Raw genomic sequence first — 23,847 nt, forward strand, 5'->3', positions numbered from 1 at the left:
CATTGAGTAAGTGATGCCATCCAACCATCTCATTGTCTGCCATCCTCTTCTCCTTTTCCTCTTTCCCAGCACCAAGGTCTTTTCCAACGAGTCAGCTCTTCGCATCAGGTAGCCAGAGTTTTGGAGCTTCATCTTCAGTGTTGATCCTTCCAGTGAATATTCTTCTATGCATGGCCCTATACTTCCTATTCCCTAACTTTAGATAAATTTTTTGTTTATTTAAAACTGCTTTGTTTTTCCTTTATTCTTTAAATCTGTGGTTCTCAGTCTTAATCTATTTTGCTCCTTCCAGGGGATATTTGGCTTGGCTGGAGACATTTTTTGGTTATCACAACTAGCAGTGGGGAGGGGATGCTACTATCATCTATTGAGTGAAGGAAAGGGGGTGTTTCTAGGATTCATGAGATGTACATGCTGGCCCCCAGCAACAAAGAGTTATCCAACCCCAAATGTCAATTGTCCTAAGGCTATGAAATCCTACTCTCAGTTCACTTTAAAAAACATAATCCCAGTAAAGAATTCTAATTCAAAAAGATATATGCTTCCCAATATCTATAGCACTACTTACAAGAACCAAGACATGGAAGCAACCTGTGTCCATTGACATGAATGAATAAAGAAGATGTCATATATGTAGATATATATATGCAATGGAATTTTTTTCAGCCATAAAAAAGATTGAGATACTGTCTTTTGCAGCAATAATGCAATTATCATACATATCCCTAGTGGGTTCAGTGACAAGAATCTGCCTGCAATGCAGGAGACATGGGTTCAATCTATGGGTCTGGAAAATCCCCTGGAGAAGGAAATGGCAACCCACTCCACTATCTTGTCTGGGAAATCCCATGGACAGAGGAGCCTGGCAGGCTACAGTCCATGGGGTCACAAAAGAGTTGGGCATGACCTAGAGATTAAACAGCAATAAGGGATAACCGTACTAAGTGAAGTAAGTCAGAGAGAGAAAGACAAATATCATATGATATCTCTTATATGTAGAATCTAAAAAAAGTGATACAAATGAACTTATTTACAAAACAGAAATAGACTCATGGACTTTGTTTTCTAGTCAGAGGGGAAAGGGAGGGAGATGAATTGGCAATTTGAGATTACATTTAAAGGATAAAATATATTGTATATAAAATAAACATATAATAAGGACCTACTATATAACACGGAGAAGGAAATGGCAACCCACTCCAGTGTTCTTGCCTGGAGAATCCAGGGACGGAGGAGCCTGGTGGGATGTCCTCTCTGGTGTCGCACAGAGTCAGACGCGACTGAGCGACTTCACTTTTACTTTTCACTTTCATGCACTGGAGAAGGAAATGGCAACGCACTCCAGTGTTCTTGCCTGGAGAATCCCAAGGATGGGGGAGCCTGGTGGGCTGCCGTCTCTGGGGTCGCACAGAGTCAGGACGCGACTGAGCGACTTCACTTTCACTTTTCACTTTCATGCACTGGAGAAGGCAATGGCAACCCACTCCAGTTCTCTTGCTTGGAAGAACCCAGGGATGGAGGAGCCTGGTAGGCTGCAGTCCATGGGTCGCGAAGAGTCAGACACGACTGAGTGACTTCACTTTCACTTTTCACTTTCATGCATTGGAGAAGGAAATGGCAATCCACTCCAGTGTTCTTGCCTGGAGAATCCCAGGGACGGGGGAGCCTGGTGGGCTGCCGCGTATGGGGTCGCACAGAGTTGGACACAACTGCAGAGACTTAGCAGTTATAACACAGGGAACTATATTCAATTTCTTATAATAACCTATAATAGGAAAAATATATAGAAGAATATATATATGTCTAACTGAATTACTTTGTTGTACACCTGAAACATTGCAAATTAATTATACTTCAGTAAAAAAAAATAGTGATCTCTGTTTTACTCTTAAATGGTTATTAAATTTAAAAAATGATTGCTTCTATTTATGATAAACTTGCTTTTTGTAACTCATACTTTTTCAAGTCAGTAAAAAACACTTAGATATTTTATCCATTTTAACAGGTTAAATAGCATGATCATTTACTAATATAATTCTTTTAATGACTTTTCTCTCTGCTTCCTTCAATGTTGGCAGATATAATGAGAGTTTTGATGACTATCATCATGTAATTCTATCAATGTAATGTATCTTTGTTAATCTGTTTTATAGGTCCCTTTAGATGGAATATAATATAGCAGAAGCATTTTCATCAAAAGGATTAATGCCTGCATTATCATTTCTGCAATAAAACAGAAAGCTAAGTGGTGGAGGCCACAGACACCTCAAACCTGGATTCCACAATTCTACATTAAGTGCTGGAGTTTTTATTACTCTGCTGTAGGAAAGCTTTTGCCAATGCTTACAAGGAACTGTTTATCCCTGCTGCTCTGGGTCCTGTTTGATGGAGGTCTCCTAACACCACTTCAACCTCAGCCACAGCAGACTTTAGCCACAGAACCAAGAGAGAATGTTATCCACCTACCAGGACAGCAATCACATTTCCACCGAGTTAAACGTGGCTGGGTATGGAATCAATTTTTTGTGCTGGAGGAATACATGGGCTCCGAGCCTCAGTATGTGGGAAAGGTAATGACATATTTCTTTTGCCAACAACTTGATAGCAAGGGGGCTTATTCATTGTGTATTGTGTATGGATGTTTTGCACAGGAGTTGAACAAACCAGTGAGTAGAACACTGGAATTGAAATCAAGAGACCTGGTTTCTCTTCCTGACTCAATGACCCGGGTAAGCTTTGGAATATCATTTCATCCCTCTTTGCTTCAAGTCTCCTTGGTTATTTTAATGAAGTTAGTATATATTATAATCCTATTTTTGACATTATTCACCAAAGTCATGAAGTTAATATGTGTAAATGTAGCTAAAAGTGTTACTATAGCACATTATTGGCCATACCCCTTCTGGAATTGTTTACCAGCAAGAAACACAGGAAAAAATCAGGCGGTATAAGTATTCTAAATTGTTCATATCTTTGAATGACCAGAATACCTATATTTCCCTCCCCTTAAAAAATAGGACATACCATTTAGATTAAGGTTCTGGTGTACAGATGGTCCCAGATTTACAGTGGTTTGACTTAAGATATTTTTAACTTTACAATGTTGCAAAAGCAATATGCATGCTGTACCTATACAGCCAATCTGCTTTTCACTTTTACTACAGTATTCACTACATGAGATAGTCAGCGCTTGATTATAAAATAGGCTTTGTGCTAGATGATTTCCTGACTGTTGGTTAATGTAAGTGTTTTGAAAATGTTTAAGTCTGTCAGACTAAGTAATGATATTCAGTAAGATAAGTGTATTAAATGCATTTCGACAACGATGGTTTCAATTGACAATGGCTTTATTGGGATGTAGCTCTGGTCTAAGTTGAGAAAGATCTGTATTTGATTTGGTTTGCTTATTCTTTAAAGTAATTCCTTTATTATAGGTTATTTATTTATTAATTTATTAATTTTTGAATGTGCTGGGTCTTCACTGCTGCATGCAGACTTTGGTTGCAGCAACTGGGGACTAGTCTATAGTTATGGTCCGCTGACTTCTAATTGTTGTGGCTTCTCTTGTTGTGAAGCATGGGTTCTAGAGCACATGGGCTCAGTAATTGCAGCTACATGGGCTTAGTTGCCTTGTGGCATGTGGGATCTTTCTGGACCAGGGATCAAACCAGAGTTCCCTGTATTGTCTAGTAGATTCTCAATCACTGGATCACCGGGAGGCCCTCTTTATTATAGGTTTTGTAAGGTATTTATAAAGGTGTTTATGGCCAAAGTAATAAATGTTGGAACCCAAATATATGCACATCAATCTCAACACCATATGCAAATTTTAATCTCGTAGTTTAAGAAAAAAATTTTTTTCACAAAATAGCAACTATGTGTTTCAACAGATTTATGCTTTACTGCTATTATTCTTATGTCAGCTTTGGAGCCATAGCTATCATAGACCTTATCAATGACACCAGAATCTTTTTCAGGAAAATGCATGTTTTATTTAGTTTTATTTTGCTAATTCCTGGGTTTTTTTTTTTTTTAATTTTCTAAAAGATTTTTCTATGGTTTTAATAAAAAGTGTTTATGCTGAAAGAGAGTTTAAGATAAATCTAAAGCAGAAATAGAAAACCATAGTCAAAACAGTATTAGGAAACTGATATAATAGATTATGTCTCTGGAATATTAAAATCCCTAGAGATTTGTGAAAATCTAAACTAATGAGAAACATGATGAGTCTTATGATTCTAACGCTGGCTTAAATGAAACAAATTTATTTAAGAGCTAAATTCTTTGCCCTATGATTTTAGAATTTACCTCTTAGAAATATATTTTTAAAATATTGAATAATATAATGAAGAAGGTCTTCTACTAGAACTTTTGTTGGAAATGAACACATAGGTTGCCCTCCTGTTACCAAACACTGTGATTGATACACAGTGAGGCTGAACAAACTAAAATGTTAACATTTGGAGCAGAGAAAGTTTTATTGCAGGGCCATGCAAAGAGACAGGTGGCTTGTTCCCAAAGAAACCTGAACTCCTGAAAGTTTCAGCAAAGCACTTTTAAAGGCAAGGTGAGGGAAGGGAGGGTGTGGTTAGTTGTAAACTTCTTGGTGTAGGAATCCTTTGTCCTTGCAGGTGTCCACATAGGTAAGGTCAAGAGGTTCCTATAAACCTCCAAGACAAATGTTATCCTCTGTTCTGCAAGTTTTTATCTCTATATGAAAGGATTCTTAAAGGCCAAGGTCTTAAAAATGGGCTATGGTGTTTATTTCAGGCTATAGGCAGGATTCTTTTGCAAATGGTGCAGAGACAGTATGACTAAGTATAAGCAACAAAGCACAAAGATTAAAAAAAAAAAAAAAAAAAAAAAGACCTAATAAGGAGTCAGATTTGTTCTCCACAAATGCACTAGGGTATATGGGGCCCTATGATGCTTTTGAATTGTGGTGTTGGAGAAGACTTTTGAGAGTCCTTTGAACTGCAAGGAGGTCCAACCAGTCCATCCTAAAGGAGGTCAGTCCTGAGTGTTCATTGGAAGGACTAATGTTGAAGCTGAAATTCCAATACTTTGGCCACCTGATGTGAACAGCTGACTCATTTGAAAAGAGCCTGATGCTGGGCAAGATTGAATGTGGGAGGAGAAGGGGATGACAGAGGATGAGGTGGTTCGATGGCATCACTGACTCAATGGACATGAGTTTGGGTAAACTCTCGGAGGTTGTGATGGACAGGGAGGCCTGGCGTGCTGCAGTCCATGGGGTTGCAAAGAGTTGGACATGACTGAGCAACTGAACTGAACTGATATGGGGCCCTGAGCAAATATTTTCTGTGGGGTACCTATATACATATAAAATATGCTTCACATCAAATCAATCTTTGAGTATCATTCTCACAGTCCAAATTTTAGTGATCTTGCAAAAAAACACACAGTACCATTTAGCAGGAGCAATCTAAGAATCAGGATCTGGTCTTGTTGCCCCAGGCAACTCCATAGATGCTAGTTCTGAGGTCCTTATTGTACCTGGTGAACCCTAAAATTGAGTAGAAAATCAGAGAGAACCATAAAGGGGAGAACCATCTATTGGTGTCCAACCAATTTCAACTGAGCCCAGGGTAACCGACTCAGATGGCATTGCTCCACAAATAGCCCTGAGCACAAGCAGGACCTTCAAAACTTTTGAGGGAAGCACCCCAAAGCATGAATGTCCCCTGATGTTACTGTACATTGTTTCCACTTATAATATTCTCTGTATGATCAAATAGTATAAAAATCAGTAAAGTTTTCATGATAAGATAATTTTATGTCATAGTACACTAATTTCTTGTGAATTGATTCAGTGTAAGGATTGGGTTTTGAAATCCAAGACAAATGGAGAGGAAGCATACCTCTAGAGCTTTTGTCTCCTGAGTGTCAGTTATGTCAACTCTGCTTGTGATGGAAGCTGGACATCACATTGAGGTTGCTGGCAAATGTCTGCCGAGAAGCCATTCTGACTTTAATTAAAGCAGATCCTTAGCCTTTACTTGCCAGAATTTGAGGTGAGAAAGTTGGACATTTTGTTGAAATTTTAATGAAATTGACTTTTAATCTATCCTAGCTAGAGTAGAATTTCACTCCCAGTGAACATGATTAAAAAGATCTAGGAACTACTTATAGAAGTTTTGTTTGATACTCTTGAATTCTATTTTTATAATTGATATGAGACTATGGAATTCATCCAAATCATTTAAGAGATGAATCAGTATTTATAAATCGATTAGCAAGGAGTAGGTCTAAGATCTAATCCATTATGAAACTAAAACATTATTTTCATAGGTGCTTGGCTCCCCATTTGTAAAATATAATGAAAACTTATGGTTCTCAGGCAATGTATGTTTCTAATGCAAATTAAAAAACAGTTTCCAAGATTTCCTTTCCATGTGGAAACTAATTAAAGTTTAATTAACTCTGTCTTGATGATTCTAGATATGGGAATAGTAATATGATAACATTGGGACCAATTCAAGCCATTATATGTAAGTGTGTAAACATGTATAAATATATTTGTGCTCCTGCTCTTTCTAGAAGGCTTTGAGACAGTTTATGGTAAAACAAAGTACTATAGATAATATAGAATTCTATGCTATAGGCAAAGGAAAATGCACAAGTGCCAAGCACAATAGTCAACTGAACCATTATAATTGAGATTCAGATTTAATGTATATTTCTTTGCAGCAAGAACATACATAATGTATTGTTCAGTTGCTAAGTCATATCTGACTCTTTAAGGCCCCATGGACTATAGCACTCCAAGCTCCTCTGTCCATGGGATTTCCAGGCAAGAATACTGGAGTGGGTTGCCATTTCCTTCTCCATGGGATCTTCCTGGACTAGGGGTCAAACCTGTGCCTCCTGCATAGACAGATGGTTTCTTTACCACTGAGCCATCAGGGAATCCCCAAAACATGGAAATTCCACTTACTGAGAGAAAAAAAAAAAAATTCCCTACCTTCAAGTTTAAAAGAATTTCTTCCTGTAGAAATTAATGAGGAAGGAGTGAGTGGCTTAATGGTTATTAGACTCAACAACTGTTATATTTAATATTTAAAAGGATCAGATGTGATTTTTGACATCCTTTCAAGAAAGACCAAACTGTGGCATTGCTTATAATGACTATGATTTAATACACGAATAAATCCCAAGGTTGTCCAGAGGTAAAACCAATACTTTTTTCAAATAGATATTTTGGATTTGCTACAACACCTGGATATGTGTAAAATACCATATTGCAGAGCAACACAGAAACTAATTTGATAAGCAAACATGTTTAACACATGTATGACTTATTGCTCAGTCACCTCAAAAAAGTATCATAAAAGGAACACACAGATGTGCCTGCCCATACACACACACACACACACGAGTAAATTGCTTATGCCATCAAGTATAACTGGGTGCCTTTGTCTCAATTCAGAAGAACTTGTTAGCAGAAATTTTTAAAATGAAAGTATTTAATATGGCATATGGCATAAAGATTCAATATTGCAGTATATCTAATCCTTAATTTGAGAGGCATTTATTCAACATATTTCTAATTGAGAATGTATTCTCATTTCAGAAAGTGTTAAGCCTTGTGGGAGTAAAGTATGAATGTCTTTAGATTGCAGTTATAACAGATACGCTTTATTGAGTGTCTTAGGGCACTAATTTCATTTCTTTACTGACATAAATTCATGTAATCTTCACAACAGCACTATCAGGACAATTATTGGTAGCTCCATTTTGCTTATCAGAAAACTGAGGCACAGGAAAATTAAATAATTCTCCATGGCCCAACACCCAATAAATACTGAAACTTGGATTTTAAGTTGGGTAAAGCAGGTAGTTTAGGTTCATGGCACCAGAAAATATCACATTTTATTATCATACAAGCATCTTAGGAGCTAAAAATAATTTTAATACTCTGTCAAAAGTACTATGACAAAGATCCTATTAAGAGTTGTAGAGACAAAAGAGGATCTATGACTATGCTTAAAAGAAAAAATCAAGAAAAGGGTCACAGTTGATGAAGTACCTGAGATGAATCTTGAAAGATGTCTTTGTTTTTAGGAAGAGATAGTCTGAAGAAACGTTTTTATAAGCACTCAGGCTTGAAAGTGCAAGGTGAGCCTCAATAACTATATTTCAAATAATCAGAGAGTGTGAAATCAACGTTTCAGAGTAGGTTATGGAAAGTTTCAGAGTAGGTTAAATAGAGAAAATACCGAGGCTCAAGTCTGATGTCAAGATTAATAATACTTATTATTTTATTTAATTTTTTAAAAATTGAGATATAATTGACAAAGAACACCAGTTCCCAGTGTACAACATAGTGTTTTGCTATTGTATACATTGTGAAATGATCTCCCCAATAAGTCTAGTTAACATCTATCGTTATGCATAGTTACATTTTTCTCTTGTGATGAGAACTTTTAAGATTTACTCCCCTAGCAACCTTCAAATATGCAAGACAGTACTATGAACTGCAATCAGTATGCTGAACATTGCAGTACTACCTGTTCTTAAAGGTGTCATTATCCCCAAAGTGTCTTGGTTGAAGATCCACATGGAAGAAACTGCAGTTCTAGAATGATTACTCAGTGATCCATTTAAAGGACACATTGGAGACCCCAAAACAGACATGGAGATAGGAAACATATGTAAGAGAAGGTTACAGGAGAATTGCCTAGGGAGTAACAAAGGAAAAACAATATTAAATTTGATCATTTAAAAGGTAGATAGATAATAAAATTTCAAGATCCATTGTTCAAGAGAATATGAAGGATGAGACCAAAAAAAAAAAAAAAAATTAGTGGACAATCACATGTAGAGAATGAGAGGGAAAAAGAAAACAGAATGGTGCAGATTTCTGACTTCTGTTTTGCTAGTATCCTGTATAGATTTGGTTCTAGAGTGAGAAATGAAAGGATCATTCTTATATATCCAGAGTTGCTTAGAAGTACCCAGGTGAAGTATCTCACAGTTGTTTAGATATATGAACCTAGAGTTCACAAGAGAGGCCTATGGTAGAGATACTGGATCAGGAGATTGATATACAGATGGTGGTCAAAATCACATAAGTGGTAATCACATCAAATGGTAATGAGCTAGGAAAAGTTACAGAGAAAATATGAGAACCCTGATTTTTAACTGCAAAGCAGATGAAGAATAGATCAATTTAATGAATAAGAAGTAAAAGACAAAGAGAGTGCAGGAAATATAGCTAAAAACGTTTTAAGAATAACAAGTGACAATGCCAAATTCTACAGATCAAATGAAACAATGACTGGAACGCTTATGGATTTTGTCAGATAGTGAATCAGAAGTAAATGTAATCAAAGTGATTTTCATCATTTTCTCTAGCGTTTGAAGAAAGGAAAAAAGAATGAGTCCAGCCTATAGATGCCATTTCAAAAGTACAGGTGAAAAAGGTTCTTCTGTGCTGGTTTGATCTGATAGAGATTCTATTAGTGTTTTCCAGAGAAACAAAACCAACAAGATGTATATATATGATTTAAGGAAAACAACTTTTAAGTGGTAAAACTAACCAGCAGTGTGCAATTCTCTTCATCAGCAAGAAACTGTTAAAGAGGAGGAAAAAGAGTAGGTGACTGTACCAATTCATTATTGCAGGTGTTTTGTTTTTTTTTTTTTTTTTTTGGAGGGGATCATTGTAATGGAATAGAGAGAAGAGTACTGAAAAAACAACTAAGAGAAACCAGGATGAATCTACAAACACTAAAGTTCCAAAGAGATGTACCTATATAAATATATGCTTTGCAATATACATAAATACCTCGGAGATATTATGGGTTCAGTTCTAGATCACAGCAGTAAAGCAAACACTGCAATCAAGTGAGCCACATGCATCTTTTTTGGTTTCCCAAAGCACACAATGTTAGTTTGCACTATGCATAAATCTGTCATGTACAGTAGAATTATATTTAAAATAACAATGTGCATACTTTAATTAAAAAATACTTTATTGCTAAAAGATGCCAACTGACCATTATCTGAGCCTTCAGCAAGTCGTAGTAGTACTATCAAAATCACTGATCATAGATTACCATAAAAATATAATAACAAAAAAGTCTTAAAATTGGGAGAATTACCAAAATGTAACCCAGTGGCAGGAAATGGGCAAATATGCTGGAAAAAATGGCACTGATAGACTTACTGGAGCAGAGATGCATAAACCTTCAGTTTGAGCAAAGCGTATTATCTGACAAGTGTAATAATGTGAAATGCAATACAACAAGATATGCTGTGTGTGTTCATATGTATATATGTATGTGTATAAATACACATGCACAAAAATTCAAGGCTGTGGCAACAGAATTTTAAAATTTAAAATTTAATCTATTTATTTTTAAATAAGTACAAGTAGAATTTGGTTTGAATTAGTAAAAAAAAGATAAAAATAGAAATAATATAGTAGTGTATTAAAGTAGTTATAATTGCATTGAAAAAAATAATTTATCTATCTTGAAAATCTTCCAAACTAAGACAGTATAATGATGCTATTTTAACTCATATATATATCCCTTTGTATCCAATAATAATGGAAGTTATATCAAATTTTTGCTAAGATATTTAAAAGTTGTTTCTATGGCTCAACATCTATGTATCTTTTCTCTTTCTCTTTTTTCTTTCCCTCTCTTTTCTTCTTTCTTTTCTTCCTCCCTTGTTCCCTCTCTTCCTCTAGTTGTTTCCTCTCTCTGTGCCTCTCTTTGTTTCTTCCTCATTAGTGAGTCATGTAGCTTTCAGTTCAGTTGAGTCACTCAGTCATGTCCAACTTTTTGAGACCCCATGGACTGCAGCATGCCAGGCTTCACTGTCCATCATCAACTCCAGGAGCTTATGCAAACTCATGTCCTCAAGTTGATTATGTAATCCAACGATCTCACCCTCTGTCATTCCCTTCTCCACCTGCCTTCATCTTTCCCAGCGTCAGGATCTTTTCCAATGAGTAAGTTTTTCATATCAGGTGGCCAATGTATTGGAGTTTCAACTTCAGCATCAGTCCTTCCAATGAATATTTAGGACTTATTTCCCTCAGGATTGACTGGCTTAATCTCCTTGCTGTCCAAGGGACTCTCAAGAGTCTTCTTTGACACCACAGTTCAAAGCATCAGTTCGTCAGTGCTCAGATTTCTTTGTAGCCCAACTCGAACAACCATACATGACTACTGGAAAAGCCATAGCTTTGACTAGATGGACTTTTGTTTGCAAAGTAATGTCTCTCCTTCTTAATATGCTCTCTAGTTGGTCATAGCTTTTCTTGCAAGGATCAAGCGTCTTTTAATTTCATGGCTGAAGTTACCATCTGCAGTGATTTTGGAGCCTCAGAAATAAAGTCTCTCACTGTTTCCATTGTTTCCCCATCTATTTTCCATGAAGTGCTGGGACTGTATGCCATGATCTTAGTTTTCTAAATGTTGAGTTTTAAGCCAACTTTTTCATTCTCCTCTTCACTTTCATCAAGAGGCTCTTTAGTTCTTCTTCGCTTCCTGCCATAAAGTGGTGTAATCCGTATATCTGAGGTTATTGATATTTCTCCCAGCAATCTTGATTCCAGCCTGTGGTTCATCCAGCCCAGCATTTTGCATGATATACTCTGCATATAAGTTAAATAGGCAAGGTGACAATATCCAGCCTTGATGTACTCCTTTCCCAATTTGGAACCAGTCCATTGTTCCATGTCTAGTTCTGTTACTTCTTGACCTGCATACAGATGTCTCAGGAAGCAGGTAGGTGGTCAGATATTCCCACCTCTAGAATAATTTTCCACAGTTTGTTGTGATCCACACTGTGAAAGGCTTTAGCATAGTCAATAAAGCAGAAATAGATATTTCTCTGGAACTCTCTTGCTTTTTTGATGATCCATCAGATGTTGGCAATTTGAACTTTGGTTCCTCTACCTTTTTTAAATCCAGCTTGAACATCTGGAAATTCTTGGTTCATGTATTGTTGAAGTCTGGTTTGGAGAATTTTGAGCATTATTTTGCTAATGTGTGAGATGAATGCAATTGTGCAGTAGTTTGAACACTATTTGACTCTGCCTTTCTTTGGGATTGGAATGAAAACTGACCTTTTCCAGTCCTATGGCCACTGCTGAGTTTTCCAAAGTTGCTGGCGTATTCAGCAATTTAAAACCATCATCTTTTAGGATTTGAAGAAGTTCAACTGGAATTCCATCACCTCCACTAGCTTTGCTCATAGTGATGCTTCCTAAGGGCCACTTGACTTCACATTCCAGGATGTCTGGCTCTAGGTGAGTGATCACACCATTGTAGTTATCTGGGTCAAGAAGATCTTTTTTTGTATAGTTTTTCTGTGTATTCTTGCCACCTCTTCTTAATATCTTCTGCTTCTGTTAGGTCCATACCATTTCTGGCCTTTATTGTGTCCATCATTGCATGAAATATTCCCTTGGTATCTCTAATTTTCTTAAAGAGATCTCTAGTCTTTCTCTTTCTATTGTTTTCATCTATTTCTTTGCATTGATCACTGAGGAAGGCTTTCTTATCTCTCCTTTCAATTCTTTGGAACACTGCATTCAGATGGGTATGTATGGATTTCCTTTTCTCCTTTGCCTTAAGCTTTTCTTCTTTTCTCAGGTATTTGTATGGACTCCTCAGACAACCATTTTGCCTTTTTGCATTTCTTTTTCTTGGGGATGTTCTTGATCACTGGCTTCTATACAATATCATAAACCTCCATCCATAGTTCTTTAGGCACTCTATCAGATCTAATCCCTTGAATCTCTTGTATAATCCCTTGTATAATCGTAAGGAGTCGTACCTGTATGGTCTAGTGGTTTTCCCCACTTTCTTCAATTGAACTCTGAATTTTGCAAAAAGTTTATGACCTGAGCCATAGTCAGCCTCCAGTCTTGTTTTTGCTGACTTTGTAAAGCTTCTCCATCTTTGGCTGCAAAGAATATAATCAATCTGATTTTAGTATTGACCATCTGGTGATGTCCATGTGTAGAGTCTTTTCTTGAGTTGTTGGAAGAGGGTATTTGTTATGACCAGTTCATTCTCTTGGCAAAACTCTGTTAGCTTTTGCCTTGCTTTGTTCTATACTCCAATGCCAAATTTGCCTGTTACTTCAGTTACCTCTTGACTTCCTACTTTTGCATTACAGTCCGCTATGATGAAAAGGACATCTGTTTTGTTTTGTTTTGTTTTGTTTTTTGGTGTTAGTTCTAGAAGATCCTTGTAGGTCTTCATAAAGTGAAAGAAAGAAAGTGAAGTCACTCAGTCATGTCCAACTCTTTGCGACCCCATGGACAGTAGCCCACCAGGCTCCTCTTTCCATGGGATTTTCCAGGCAAGAATACTGGAGTGGGTTGCCATTTCCTTCTCCAGGGAATCTTCCCAATCCAGGGTTCGAACTCGGGTCTCCTACATTGCAGATAGACACTTTACCATCTGAGCCACCAGGGTAGCCATAGGTCTTCATAGAATCATTCATCTTTGGCTTCTTCAGCATTACTGGTTGGGGCGCAGACTTGGATTACTGTGATATTAAAGGTTTGCCTTGGAAATGAAAAAATGTCATTCTGTCGTTTTTGAGATTGCACCCAAGTACTGCATTTCAGACTTTTTGTTGACTCTGAGGGCCACTCCATTTCTTCTAAGGGATTCTTGCCCACAGAAGTAGATATAATGGTCATCTGAAATATAGTTTTGGATTAATTATAGCTTTGAAGAATTGGATAATTTGGAGAATTTTGGATGAATTTTAGTTTTGGAGAAGCCCATGATGTAGTTTTCATGGCTCAATTTACTTCTAAAGTGTGAGCTTTCAAAATGAGAGTCATTTCTGCTCATTTGAAATTCAAGGTTCCTCACACCAGATCAATCTTCATATAAGATTTAAAAATGTATTCATCCTCTTGACTCCTGCCTCACATATTTGAGAGACTTTTGCAGTATATTCAAGTGTCCTAAATTAAAGTCTTGTTTCTAATCCATTCTACTGTCAAATGGATTGACCTTGCTGCTAATCAAAGCATCTTTAGCTACCTGCTCTTTCTGTAGCAAAACATCAGAGGAAACCATTAGGTAAATCTGATATTTTATTACACATCTTGATTCTTAAATATATCCCTGAGTTTTATAGTCTCTCTCAATACATGAAATTGTCATTGAAATAGTCATTTTGGTGTATGATTAGATGGCAATACATCTAAAAGGACAATTGCTGCTAAAATAGAGGTTGAACAAACTGTCAGCGCTCATTGTATTCGAGTTCTTCTCTCCCCTTCACAATTTATTTCATGTTTCTAGCATGCTAGTTGTTTCATAATAGCTGTGCCATAAGGTTTAATGGGTTTATTTTAATTGAATTGGCAGGACCTTGAAAGAAAGTCAACTATCTTTAAATCAATATATGAATCATTAACAAAAACATTTCAAAACTAACATGGGTAACATTAACACTGTTTCTTTTTCTCCTCCTTTCTTTTCCTCTGCTCCTCCTACTGTTTTTCTACCTTACCCCAAATTATCTTTCAATCCTTCCTTTCCTTTTAACCATTTCTCTGCATTATTTAGGGATTTGCCTGACTGGTTACTTAAAAACTAAGATAAAGAGTTAGTTTTGATCCTAATTTTTAGGTCTTATAATAATTATCCATATGAAAGTGCTTAAGTACACATGTCAATCCACATGACTAAAAGCACAGCAGAGTATCATATACCCAGATTATATTTTCACCAGAAATAGCCCAGATGCATTTGTCACAAAATTAACAGTACAATCCATTGTGTGTATTTATTTATGTGTGTTTGCTGTGTGTGTGTTTCCAAATGTTTTTAGTATATCAATTAACCTAAAATGAAACAAACATTAGTTGGATTCTTTGGAAAATCATGCTCTCTGTGGGCTAAACATTGATGAACCACTGTGATGGTGGTGTTTTGGTCCTTGTGTCCAACTTTTGGGACCTCATGGACTGTAGCCGGCCATGCTCCTCTGTCCCTGGAATTTCCCAGGCAAGAATACTTGAGTGGGTTGCCATTTCCTTCTCCAGGGGATCTTCCTTATCCAGGGATCAAACCTGGGTCTCCTGCATTGCAGGCTCATACTTTACTGAACCAACAGGGAAACAGCAAATCACCACTCACATGTTATAGCTATTAAGATATTACAATGTTAAGATATAGGACCAAGTGGAATGATTAGAGAAGTGCCCTGAGAAAGAGTACCTGAATGAAAAGATAACAGAAAAAGAAGGTACAGAATGACCTGAATAATAAAGATTTCAAATATAATGTTCTCATCTTCTAACAACATTGCATTTATGAATTTATGCCACTCTAACCACGTTTGTAATATAGAGGGGTTCTTTTGTATATTTTAAACATAGCAGATATGTGAGAAAAATTCCTTTCTCAGCTCTGAAAAAAATCAAAACCGCTGTCATAGGAGGTACTATCTATATATGTTTCGTTGTTCGTAAGGAGCAGCATCATCTATTGCTGCTGACATTTAATCAATGAAACTAATATATAAAATTACTTTTATGAAAGCATATGTTTTCTGCTCCTGGACTTTCTCATAAAGATTGCATATATGAGATTTCCTATATATCATGTAGCGGTGTAACCACTATAGACTTTTAATGTTCACTCATTCTCTGTGTTAAAGAATGCTGCTGTGCTGTTGCTGTCCTTGGTTTCTGTCAACTGTTGGGAGTGGCTAGTGTTCCACAGTTCATGAATGCTGGAAGAAAACACGAGATGTTTGGATCAGAGAAAAGGGACATTTTCACTCAGAACACAGCAGGCAACTGGAGTATTAGAATCTTTGAATCAGTTCCCATGGCCTCAGGTAGCAGTGGGCAAAATGGATAGGTCAGGTGGATGCCAGCACATGCAGTGGGTTGCATCACAAGAGGAACCCTGATAATTCCTGCCATTTTGGGGGGAAGGAGACATTATAGTTATTTTATTGCATTGCAAGCATTATGTGCACTTTGCTTCAGAAGAAGACAGTATGTCTCAACTTTTCAAAGTTGCAGCTATATAAAATTCTTAAAAATACAGTCTTGAGGAAATGCTTTCTGCATAAGACTTGCAGGAACAAAAGAGAATGGGGGATCTTTCAATGTGATATAGTATGTTGATTGACTAAGCAATAACATGTAATGCACATGCGTGCTCAGTCACAGTTGTCGTCAACTCTTTGAGACTCCACTGAATGTAGCCAGCCAGGCTCCTCTGTCCATGGAATAGTCCAGACGAGTGCTGGAGTGGGTTGTCATTTCCTCCTAGAGGGGATCTTCCAAACCCAGGGGTCAAACCCATGTTGCTTGAATCTCCTGCATTGGCAGGTAGATTCTTTACCATTGTGCTAACAAGTAATGTAGTGACTTTCAATAAAGTTACAAACAGTTTAAATACTTTCTTCTGCCAGCTAACTAAATTGTTTTGTCAGTGGTCAAGTGATAGCTCTCTTTCATTCTCTTTCTTTTTATGCAACATAAAAATAAATCTTTTTCACTTCCATTTTGAAATTTTGACTTAGAATTCAAAACATAAAGGAGGAGTGGAACTGAATGTAAGAAGAAATGTCCCAAGTCTGCTTCTGACTCTTAGTGATGTTGGTCTCCACAACTAAATTCTCAATAAGTATAACTTTTTCTATATACATACTTATTTTTTATCTTCAGCTCAGTTCAGTTCAGTTCAGTTCAGTCACTCAGTCATGTCTGACTCTTTGCAACCCCATGAATCGCAGCACGCCAGGCCTCCACTGTCCATCACCAACTCCCAGAGTTTACTCAAACTCATGTCCATTGAGTCGATGATGCCACCCAGCCATCGCATCCTCTGTCATCCCCTTCTCCTCCTGCCCCCAATCCCACCCAGCATCAGGGTCTTTCCCAATGAGTCAACTCTTTGCATAAGGTGGCCAAAGTATTGGAGTTTCAGCTTTAGCATCAGTCCTTCCAAAGAACACCCAGGACTGATCTCATTTAGAATGGACTGGTTGGATCTCCTGGCAGTCCAAGGGACTCTCAAGAGTCTTCTCCAACACCACAGTCCAAAAGCATCAGCTCTTCGGTGCCCTTATCTTTCAGCCACTGGGTATGAATAATTGTTTAAAATATAACTTCCTCATAATTATATAAATAGTCTCACTCCTTGATTAAAGTTACTTTTCTATCATAAATGGTGACATTATAATAAGGAATGAACGGCTCATATAGAATTACATTTCTTTTGATTTTACAAAGTATTCAGTGATATTTAATTTTGAAATAACCTGTGATAGTTTGAGATTACTTATGGGATTTTATGATACTTTCAGCCAGCTATTTTAAAGGATACAATGTTGTAAATCAAAATGTTTTCAAAGTGATAGGCATTAAAATAGGGCAATGATATTTTCTCATAATATAAAAGGTTCTAAAGGCAATTTTCTGTTGAGTAGACTTATAAACTAAACAATAAATTTGGAGCTTTGACAAGATGGAGTCATAGTTATGCTGGCCATGTCAACTACTATTGCAAATACATTTCAAATAGCAACTTTTGAGGCCATTTTAAACAGTGTTGTAACTTTAAAGAAAACACAAGGAAAACTATACTTTGAAAATAAAGCCAGGCAATAAGAAATGTTGAAAACATGACCCATCAGTAATTTTTCACTTCAGTTAAAACATTTGAGCATCAAATAGGAAAATATTTAAATTATTTTTATTATGCATTAAATTATTGTGATCAAGAAATTCCTTAAAATGTTTCTTTTGCTTGATAGCTATATACAAATTAGAACACTGAATGCTTTCTCAAGTCTATAGCTGCATTCATATATGCCAAAGAAATACATGGAAAATAATAAAAGCTTAATTTCTAACAAATGATTGAAGAAAATACATTTAATTGAACACTCAGAGCTTCTTAATCCATTTAAAGCCTAGCTTTAAAATTATTCTGAAAATGAAAGTGAAACCAAAAATAATATAAATATAATCCTTTCTTTCTTCTCTTTCTTTCTTTTTTCCCCCTGCTTCCCTTCCTTTCTTCCTTCCTTCCTTAGCAAAGATCTTAAGAGAACAAATGGGGAAATTTAACGGAAAACTAGAAGCTAATCTAACAAATAAAAACATTAAATATATGTACAAAGATGCACTAGACTTCTTTTCAGATAGTATCATTGAAGACTTCCCCAAATCCATACATATATTTTCTAATATCAAGGAATAACTTCAAGGTACACAGTTTGTAGATGTTTGCATATTTCTGATTCCCTAGAGGACCCAGAGCACTGGATGATATATTTGATCACCTTTCTGCACTTAATGACTGTACCTTCATCATCACCTCATGAAAGCTTGTTGCAAACACAAAGTGTTTCCAATTAAGTGAGTGTTTATAAATATCTGGCTCTTGTGGATCATAAAAGAGCAAGTCTCCACCCTCATGGTTTGGAGTCAGAAATAGCACAAATGAGGAGAGGATGGAAGAGAGTTATTTCAGTGACTGGTTATTCCTGAAGAAATCCTCATCCCCAGTTTCCCAGTGTCTGTACTGACAAGCTCCTTGGAATGCACTCCTTTCCATGATCCCACTGGTTTACTTTTCCTGGAAAGAAAGAGTGGTTCTGATACTAAATTGTGTTGAAAAATCTTAATTACACATTTTTACCCCCTAATAGTAATGAGTATCTAAGCATCTTTGAAAGCGTTTCTGTGTTTAATGGCTGCCTCTGCTCATGCTCTCCTTCATTTCAAAATCAAGGTGTTCTTGAGAAATATTTACTGCAACAAAGAAAAACATAAAGATTAACAGAAATCTTTCAACTATGAGTTTCAGTCAGAAATTGGCAAAGTTTGGCTTACAGACCAAATCCAGCCAGCTATCTGTTTTTGAAAACAGTTTTATAGGAACACAGTCATGATTGTCTACACACTATCTATAGCTGCTTCCACACATGATAGCAAGGTTGCATATTTAGGACAGAAATCTATTATATCACAAAACTTAGAAAACCAACTACCTGGTTCTTTATAAAAATTCCTTAGATAATTATCCTTGATACAACAAAATTTCTGTATGGACTTTTGACCTTGTACGTGTGGATGCTCAGAACTGCCCGCTCAGTCCTGTCTCTATCTTGAAGATTCAGGATGCTCATTCTCAGAAATGAGTCTCATGGGAGAGAAAAGGCAGGGTGCAGTGAAAGAATCTTGCCCTCTTTTGTGGCTTTTAGTAAACTTCCTACCTCAGTATCCTCATCTTTTGAGTAGGGATGATGTGGAAAGAAATAAGAAATAAGATGGAAGTTGTGTGGACAACTTAATTCACATATGGGACAATGTGTGAACATCCCCAGCCAAGTGTCATTAATGTTACTGTGATACCCTCACAATGAATTTTTACCTGGTGTAGAAACTATAATGTTTCTGGATGGAATGGGAAAATTTGGGTTTCACACAAAGGTGTTTAGATTATCAGAATGTACTTTTCACTCCTTGAAACAAGAGAACCAGAGAAGAAAGATTTGTCATATTCTATGGAAAAAGACATAGATTCCCATTGCCACTGTGACTCCTTAGTTTCCCAAGAATCTCCCAGCATCACAAGCAGGCCCTTGTTCCAAGCTCTTGTTCTTTTATTTAAGGGTATTCAAATGGCCAGCACTGCAGCATGAAATAATCTTGGCCACACAGTCATAATAAGTGGGAAAATTATTACTAGAATTGCTTAAGTTCATATTGTCAGGAGTAAAATGATTCCTGTCGTAAAGCACAGATGACATGAGCTGATTCAAGGTTCACAATATATGAAGAAAGTCATGTTAAAAACCAAATATATTCATGGGAACAGTGGACAAAATCAAGACACAGAGACTTGTAACATGCTAGATTAAATCAATATTAATATGCATAGTGAACAAAATCAGTTAAACACTATTTAACAGACTCTGGTTTCATTTCTTTGGTTGGTTTCAACACTTATTTGTTATGTATAACATCTGGCTCCTTTATACTCTTTACAATCAACAATTGCAAATAAACTAATTCTACACAAATTTAAACTTTTGCAGTTTATGGAAGAAATCTAGTTTTCATAGTATAGAATGTCAATGTTTAATTCAGCATTTAGAAGTGCTAGTTATGACATATTTTTATCAGTATTTGCAAACAAGCTTTCATTATTAATTTGCCGAGCATATTTGTAGTCTTTGCCTCCACTGATAAGACCTACAGGCTTTCATTAAATATCAAACTTTAGTTTTTATATGGGACGTGGAATACTTTTGAGAAATATTTAGTTTATTTTTATCATCTACAAAATGATTATTTTATTTCTATCAGCCAATCGATTTTGAAGTATAGATTGTGAGAAGGTGTTAGTCGCTCAGTCATGTCTGACTCTTTGAGAACCTTTGGGCTGGAGCCGGCCAGGCTCCTCTGTCCATGGAATTCTCCAGGCAAGAATACTGGAGTGGATTTCCATTCCCTCCAGGGGATCTTCCCCACCAAAGGATCGAATCCGTCTCCTCTTGCAGGCAGTTTCTTGACCATCTGAGCCACCGTGGAAGTAGTCAAGAAGGGAAAAAAAGGGAAGCTGCAGGCCGGGCCACCCTGCTGGTGACACTAGGTGGCAGTCTTTGAAGTATCAGTTCAGTTCAGTTCAGTCGCTCAGTCTTGTGTGACTCTTTGCCACCCCATAAATCGCAGCACGCCAGGCCTCCCTGTCCATCACTAACTCCTGGAGTTCACTCAGACTCACGGCCATCGAGTCTGTGATGCCATCCAGCCATCTCATCCTCTGTCATGCCCTTGTCCTCCTGCCCCCAATCCCTCCCAGCATCAGAGTCTTTTCCAATGAGTCAACTCTTCGCATGAGGTGGCCAAAGTACTGGAGCTTCAGCTTTAGCATCATTCCCTCCAAAGAAATCCCAGGGTTGATCTCTTTCAGAATGGACTGGTTGGATCTCCTTGCAGTTCAAGGGACTCTCAAGAGTCTTCTCCAACACCACAGTTCAAAAGCATCAATTCTCCGGCGCTCAGCCTTCTTCACAGTCCAATTCTCACATCCATACATGACCACAGGAAAAACCATAGCCTTGACTAGACGGACCTTAGTCGGCAAAGTAATGTCTCTGTGTCATATTTATATTTCAAAGTGAAAAGTGAAAGTGAAAGTCTCACAGTCCTGTCTGACTCTTTGCAACGCCATCAACTGTAGGAATTATCCAGGCCAGAATACTCAAGTGGGTAGCTTCTCCCTTCAGGGGATCTTCCCAACCCAGGGATAAAACCCAGATCTCCTGCATTGAAGGTGGATTCTTTACCAGGAAGCCCGTGTATTTCAAGTGATGCCTTTTTATTAATGGCTTAGGTATACATATTACTGAGTGAAACTTTTTGTGTCAAATAATGATCAAGGGCAGCTATTAAGTTAAAAAGTGACTAAGGAGCGGAATATTCCAGTTCAATTAAGTAGAATAATTACTTCCAGAAAAATAATTATATTCTCAATATGCTAAGCTTCCTGGGTGAGAGTTCAAAACATTAAGTAAGATATAAATGTCTAAGTGTGGGTAAGGACTATGAGAATTTTAAGATAAGTAAAATGTGAACATGGATAGAAGGGAAGAAAAATATCCAAAGTGATATGCTCCCCTTATGTTATGGGCTTCAATAATAGGGCCTACACAATCAGGTCATCCTTGCTTGCTATTTTGAGATGATAAGAAAACAAGACGCAAGTACCAATTGAGCAGGAATTCTAGTCCCTTGCACCTGTCATGAAGACGCTGGCCTTGCAACTGCTTCTGCAGGGAGTGAGGAGCAAACTGCACTGATGTCTGTCCCAGATTGAAGTGCAGAACTTTCTAATTTTTTTTATTTTTACTCTGATGAGTTTGTTGCAGTGCACAAGATCTCATTGTGGTGGCTTTTGTTGGTTGCTGAAAATGATCTCAAGCGCCCATGGAATTCAGTAGTTGCAGCACAAGGGGTCAGCAGTTGTGGCACACAACCTTACTTACCCCTTGACATGTGGAATCTTAGTTCCCAGACCAGGTATTGAACCCCTGTCTCCTGCTTTCCAAGACAAATTCATAACAATTAGATCACCAGAGAAGTCCCTCTCCATTTACTTTCTAGGACTAGGGCAGGTTTTTGTGAAACAAAGGAATAGGTATCTTCCTTTCAGCCATAATCCAGTAAGGGATAGGGTTAGATGCCTGATGTAAGGATAATTTTTTTTAATTAATTAATTTTTTTATTGAAGGATAATTGCTTTACAGAATTTTATTCTTTTCTCTCAAACCTCAACATGAATCAGCCATAGATATACATATATCCTCTCTGTTTTGAACCTCCCTCCCAATCCCACCCTTCTAAGCTGATACAGAGTCCCTGTTTGAATTTCTTTAGCCATACAGCAAATTCCTGTTGGTTATCTATTTTACATATGGTAATGTAAGTTTCCAAATTACTCTTTCTGTACATCCCACCCTTTCCTACCCTCTCCCCATGTCCATAAGACTATTCTCTATGTCTGTTTCCATTGCTGCCCTGTAAATAAATTCTTCAGTACCATTTTTCTAGATTCCCTATATGCGTGTTAGAATATGCTGCTGCTGCTAAGCCGCTTCAGTCGTGTCCGACTCTGTGCGACCCCATAGACGGCAGCCCACCAGGCTCCCCCTCCCCTGGGATTCTCCAGGCAAGAACACTGGAGTGGGTTGCCATTTCCTTCTCCAATGCATGTAAGTGAAAAGTGAAAGTGAAGTCGCACAGTCGTGCCCGACTCTAGCGACCCCACGGACTGCAGCCCACCAGGCTCCTCCGTCCATGGGATTTTCCAGGCAAAAGTGTTGGAGTGGGGTGCCATTGCCTTCTGGAATATGATATGAACCTTTATTTTTCTGACTTACTTCACTCCGTATAATAGGTTCTAGGTTCTTCCACCTCATTAGAACTGACTCAAAGTCACTTTTTATGGCTGAGTAATATTCCATTGTGTATATGTACCATTGCTTCTTTATCCATTCATCTGTCGATGGACATCTAGGTTGCTCTCATGTCCTAGCTATTGTAAATAGTGCTGCAATAAACAATGGGATACATGTGTCTTTTTCAGTTTTTGTTTCCTTCGGGTATATGCCTAGGAGTGGGATTGCTGGGTTATATGATGGTATTATTCCTAGTTTTTTAAGGAATCTTCATACTGTCTTCCTTTAAAAAAAAAAAAAAAAAAAAGGAAGACAGAATGGAGATTCCTTAAAAAACTAGGAATAATATCATCATATCTTCCTGGACAAGGAAATGGCAACCCACTCCAGTGTTCTTGCCTGGAGAATCTCAGGGACAGGGGAGCCTGGTGGGCTGCCATCTATGGGGTCGCACAGAGTTGGACACGACTTAAGCGACTTTGCAGCAGCAGCAGCAGCAGCAGCATACTGTCTTCCATAGTGGCTGTACCAGTTTACATTCCTACCAACAGTGCAAGAGCATTCCTTTTTCTCCACATCTTCTCCAGCATTTATTGTTTGTAGACTTTGTGATGGTGGCCATTCTGACCGGTGTGAGGTGATATCTCATTGTAGTTTTGATTTGCATTTCTCTAATAATGAGTGATGTTGAGCATCTTTCCATGTATTTGTTAGCCATCTGTATGTCATCTTTGGAGAAATGTCTGTTTAGGTCTTTTGCCCACTTTTTGATTGGATTGTATGTTTCTCTGGTATTGAGTTGTATAAGCTGCTTCTACATTTGGAAATCAATCCCTTGTCAGTTGTTTCATTTGCTATCATTTTCTCCCATTCTGAGGGTTGTCTTTTCACCTTGCTTAT

The 23,847-nt window shown here is 37.4% G+C and overlaps 1 protein-coding gene across 2 annotated transcripts in view; it reads left to right on the forward strand.

Moving 5' to 3' along the window:
- The first annotated feature begins 2,339 nt into the window (after positions 1-2,339).
- The window catches only part of CDH12 (cadherin 12), a 326,948-nt gene continuing 305,440 nt past the window's right edge, over positions 2,340-23,847 (forward strand). For both annotated transcript variants that reach the window (XM_068990423.1, XM_068990424.1), the window contains exon 1: positions 2,340-2,570. In XM_068990423.1, the coding sequence (XP_068846524.1) occupies positions 2,340-2,570 (231 nt within the window). The remainder of the gene's footprint in view (positions 2,571-23,847) is intronic.

Source organism: Capricornis sumatraensis, chromosome 18 (assembly GCF_032405125.1).
Source record: "Capricornis sumatraensis isolate serow.1 chromosome 18, serow.2, whole genome shotgun sequence".
NCBI classification, from domain to species: Eukaryota; Metazoa; Chordata; class Mammalia; order Artiodactyla; family Bovidae; genus Capricornis; species Capricornis sumatraensis.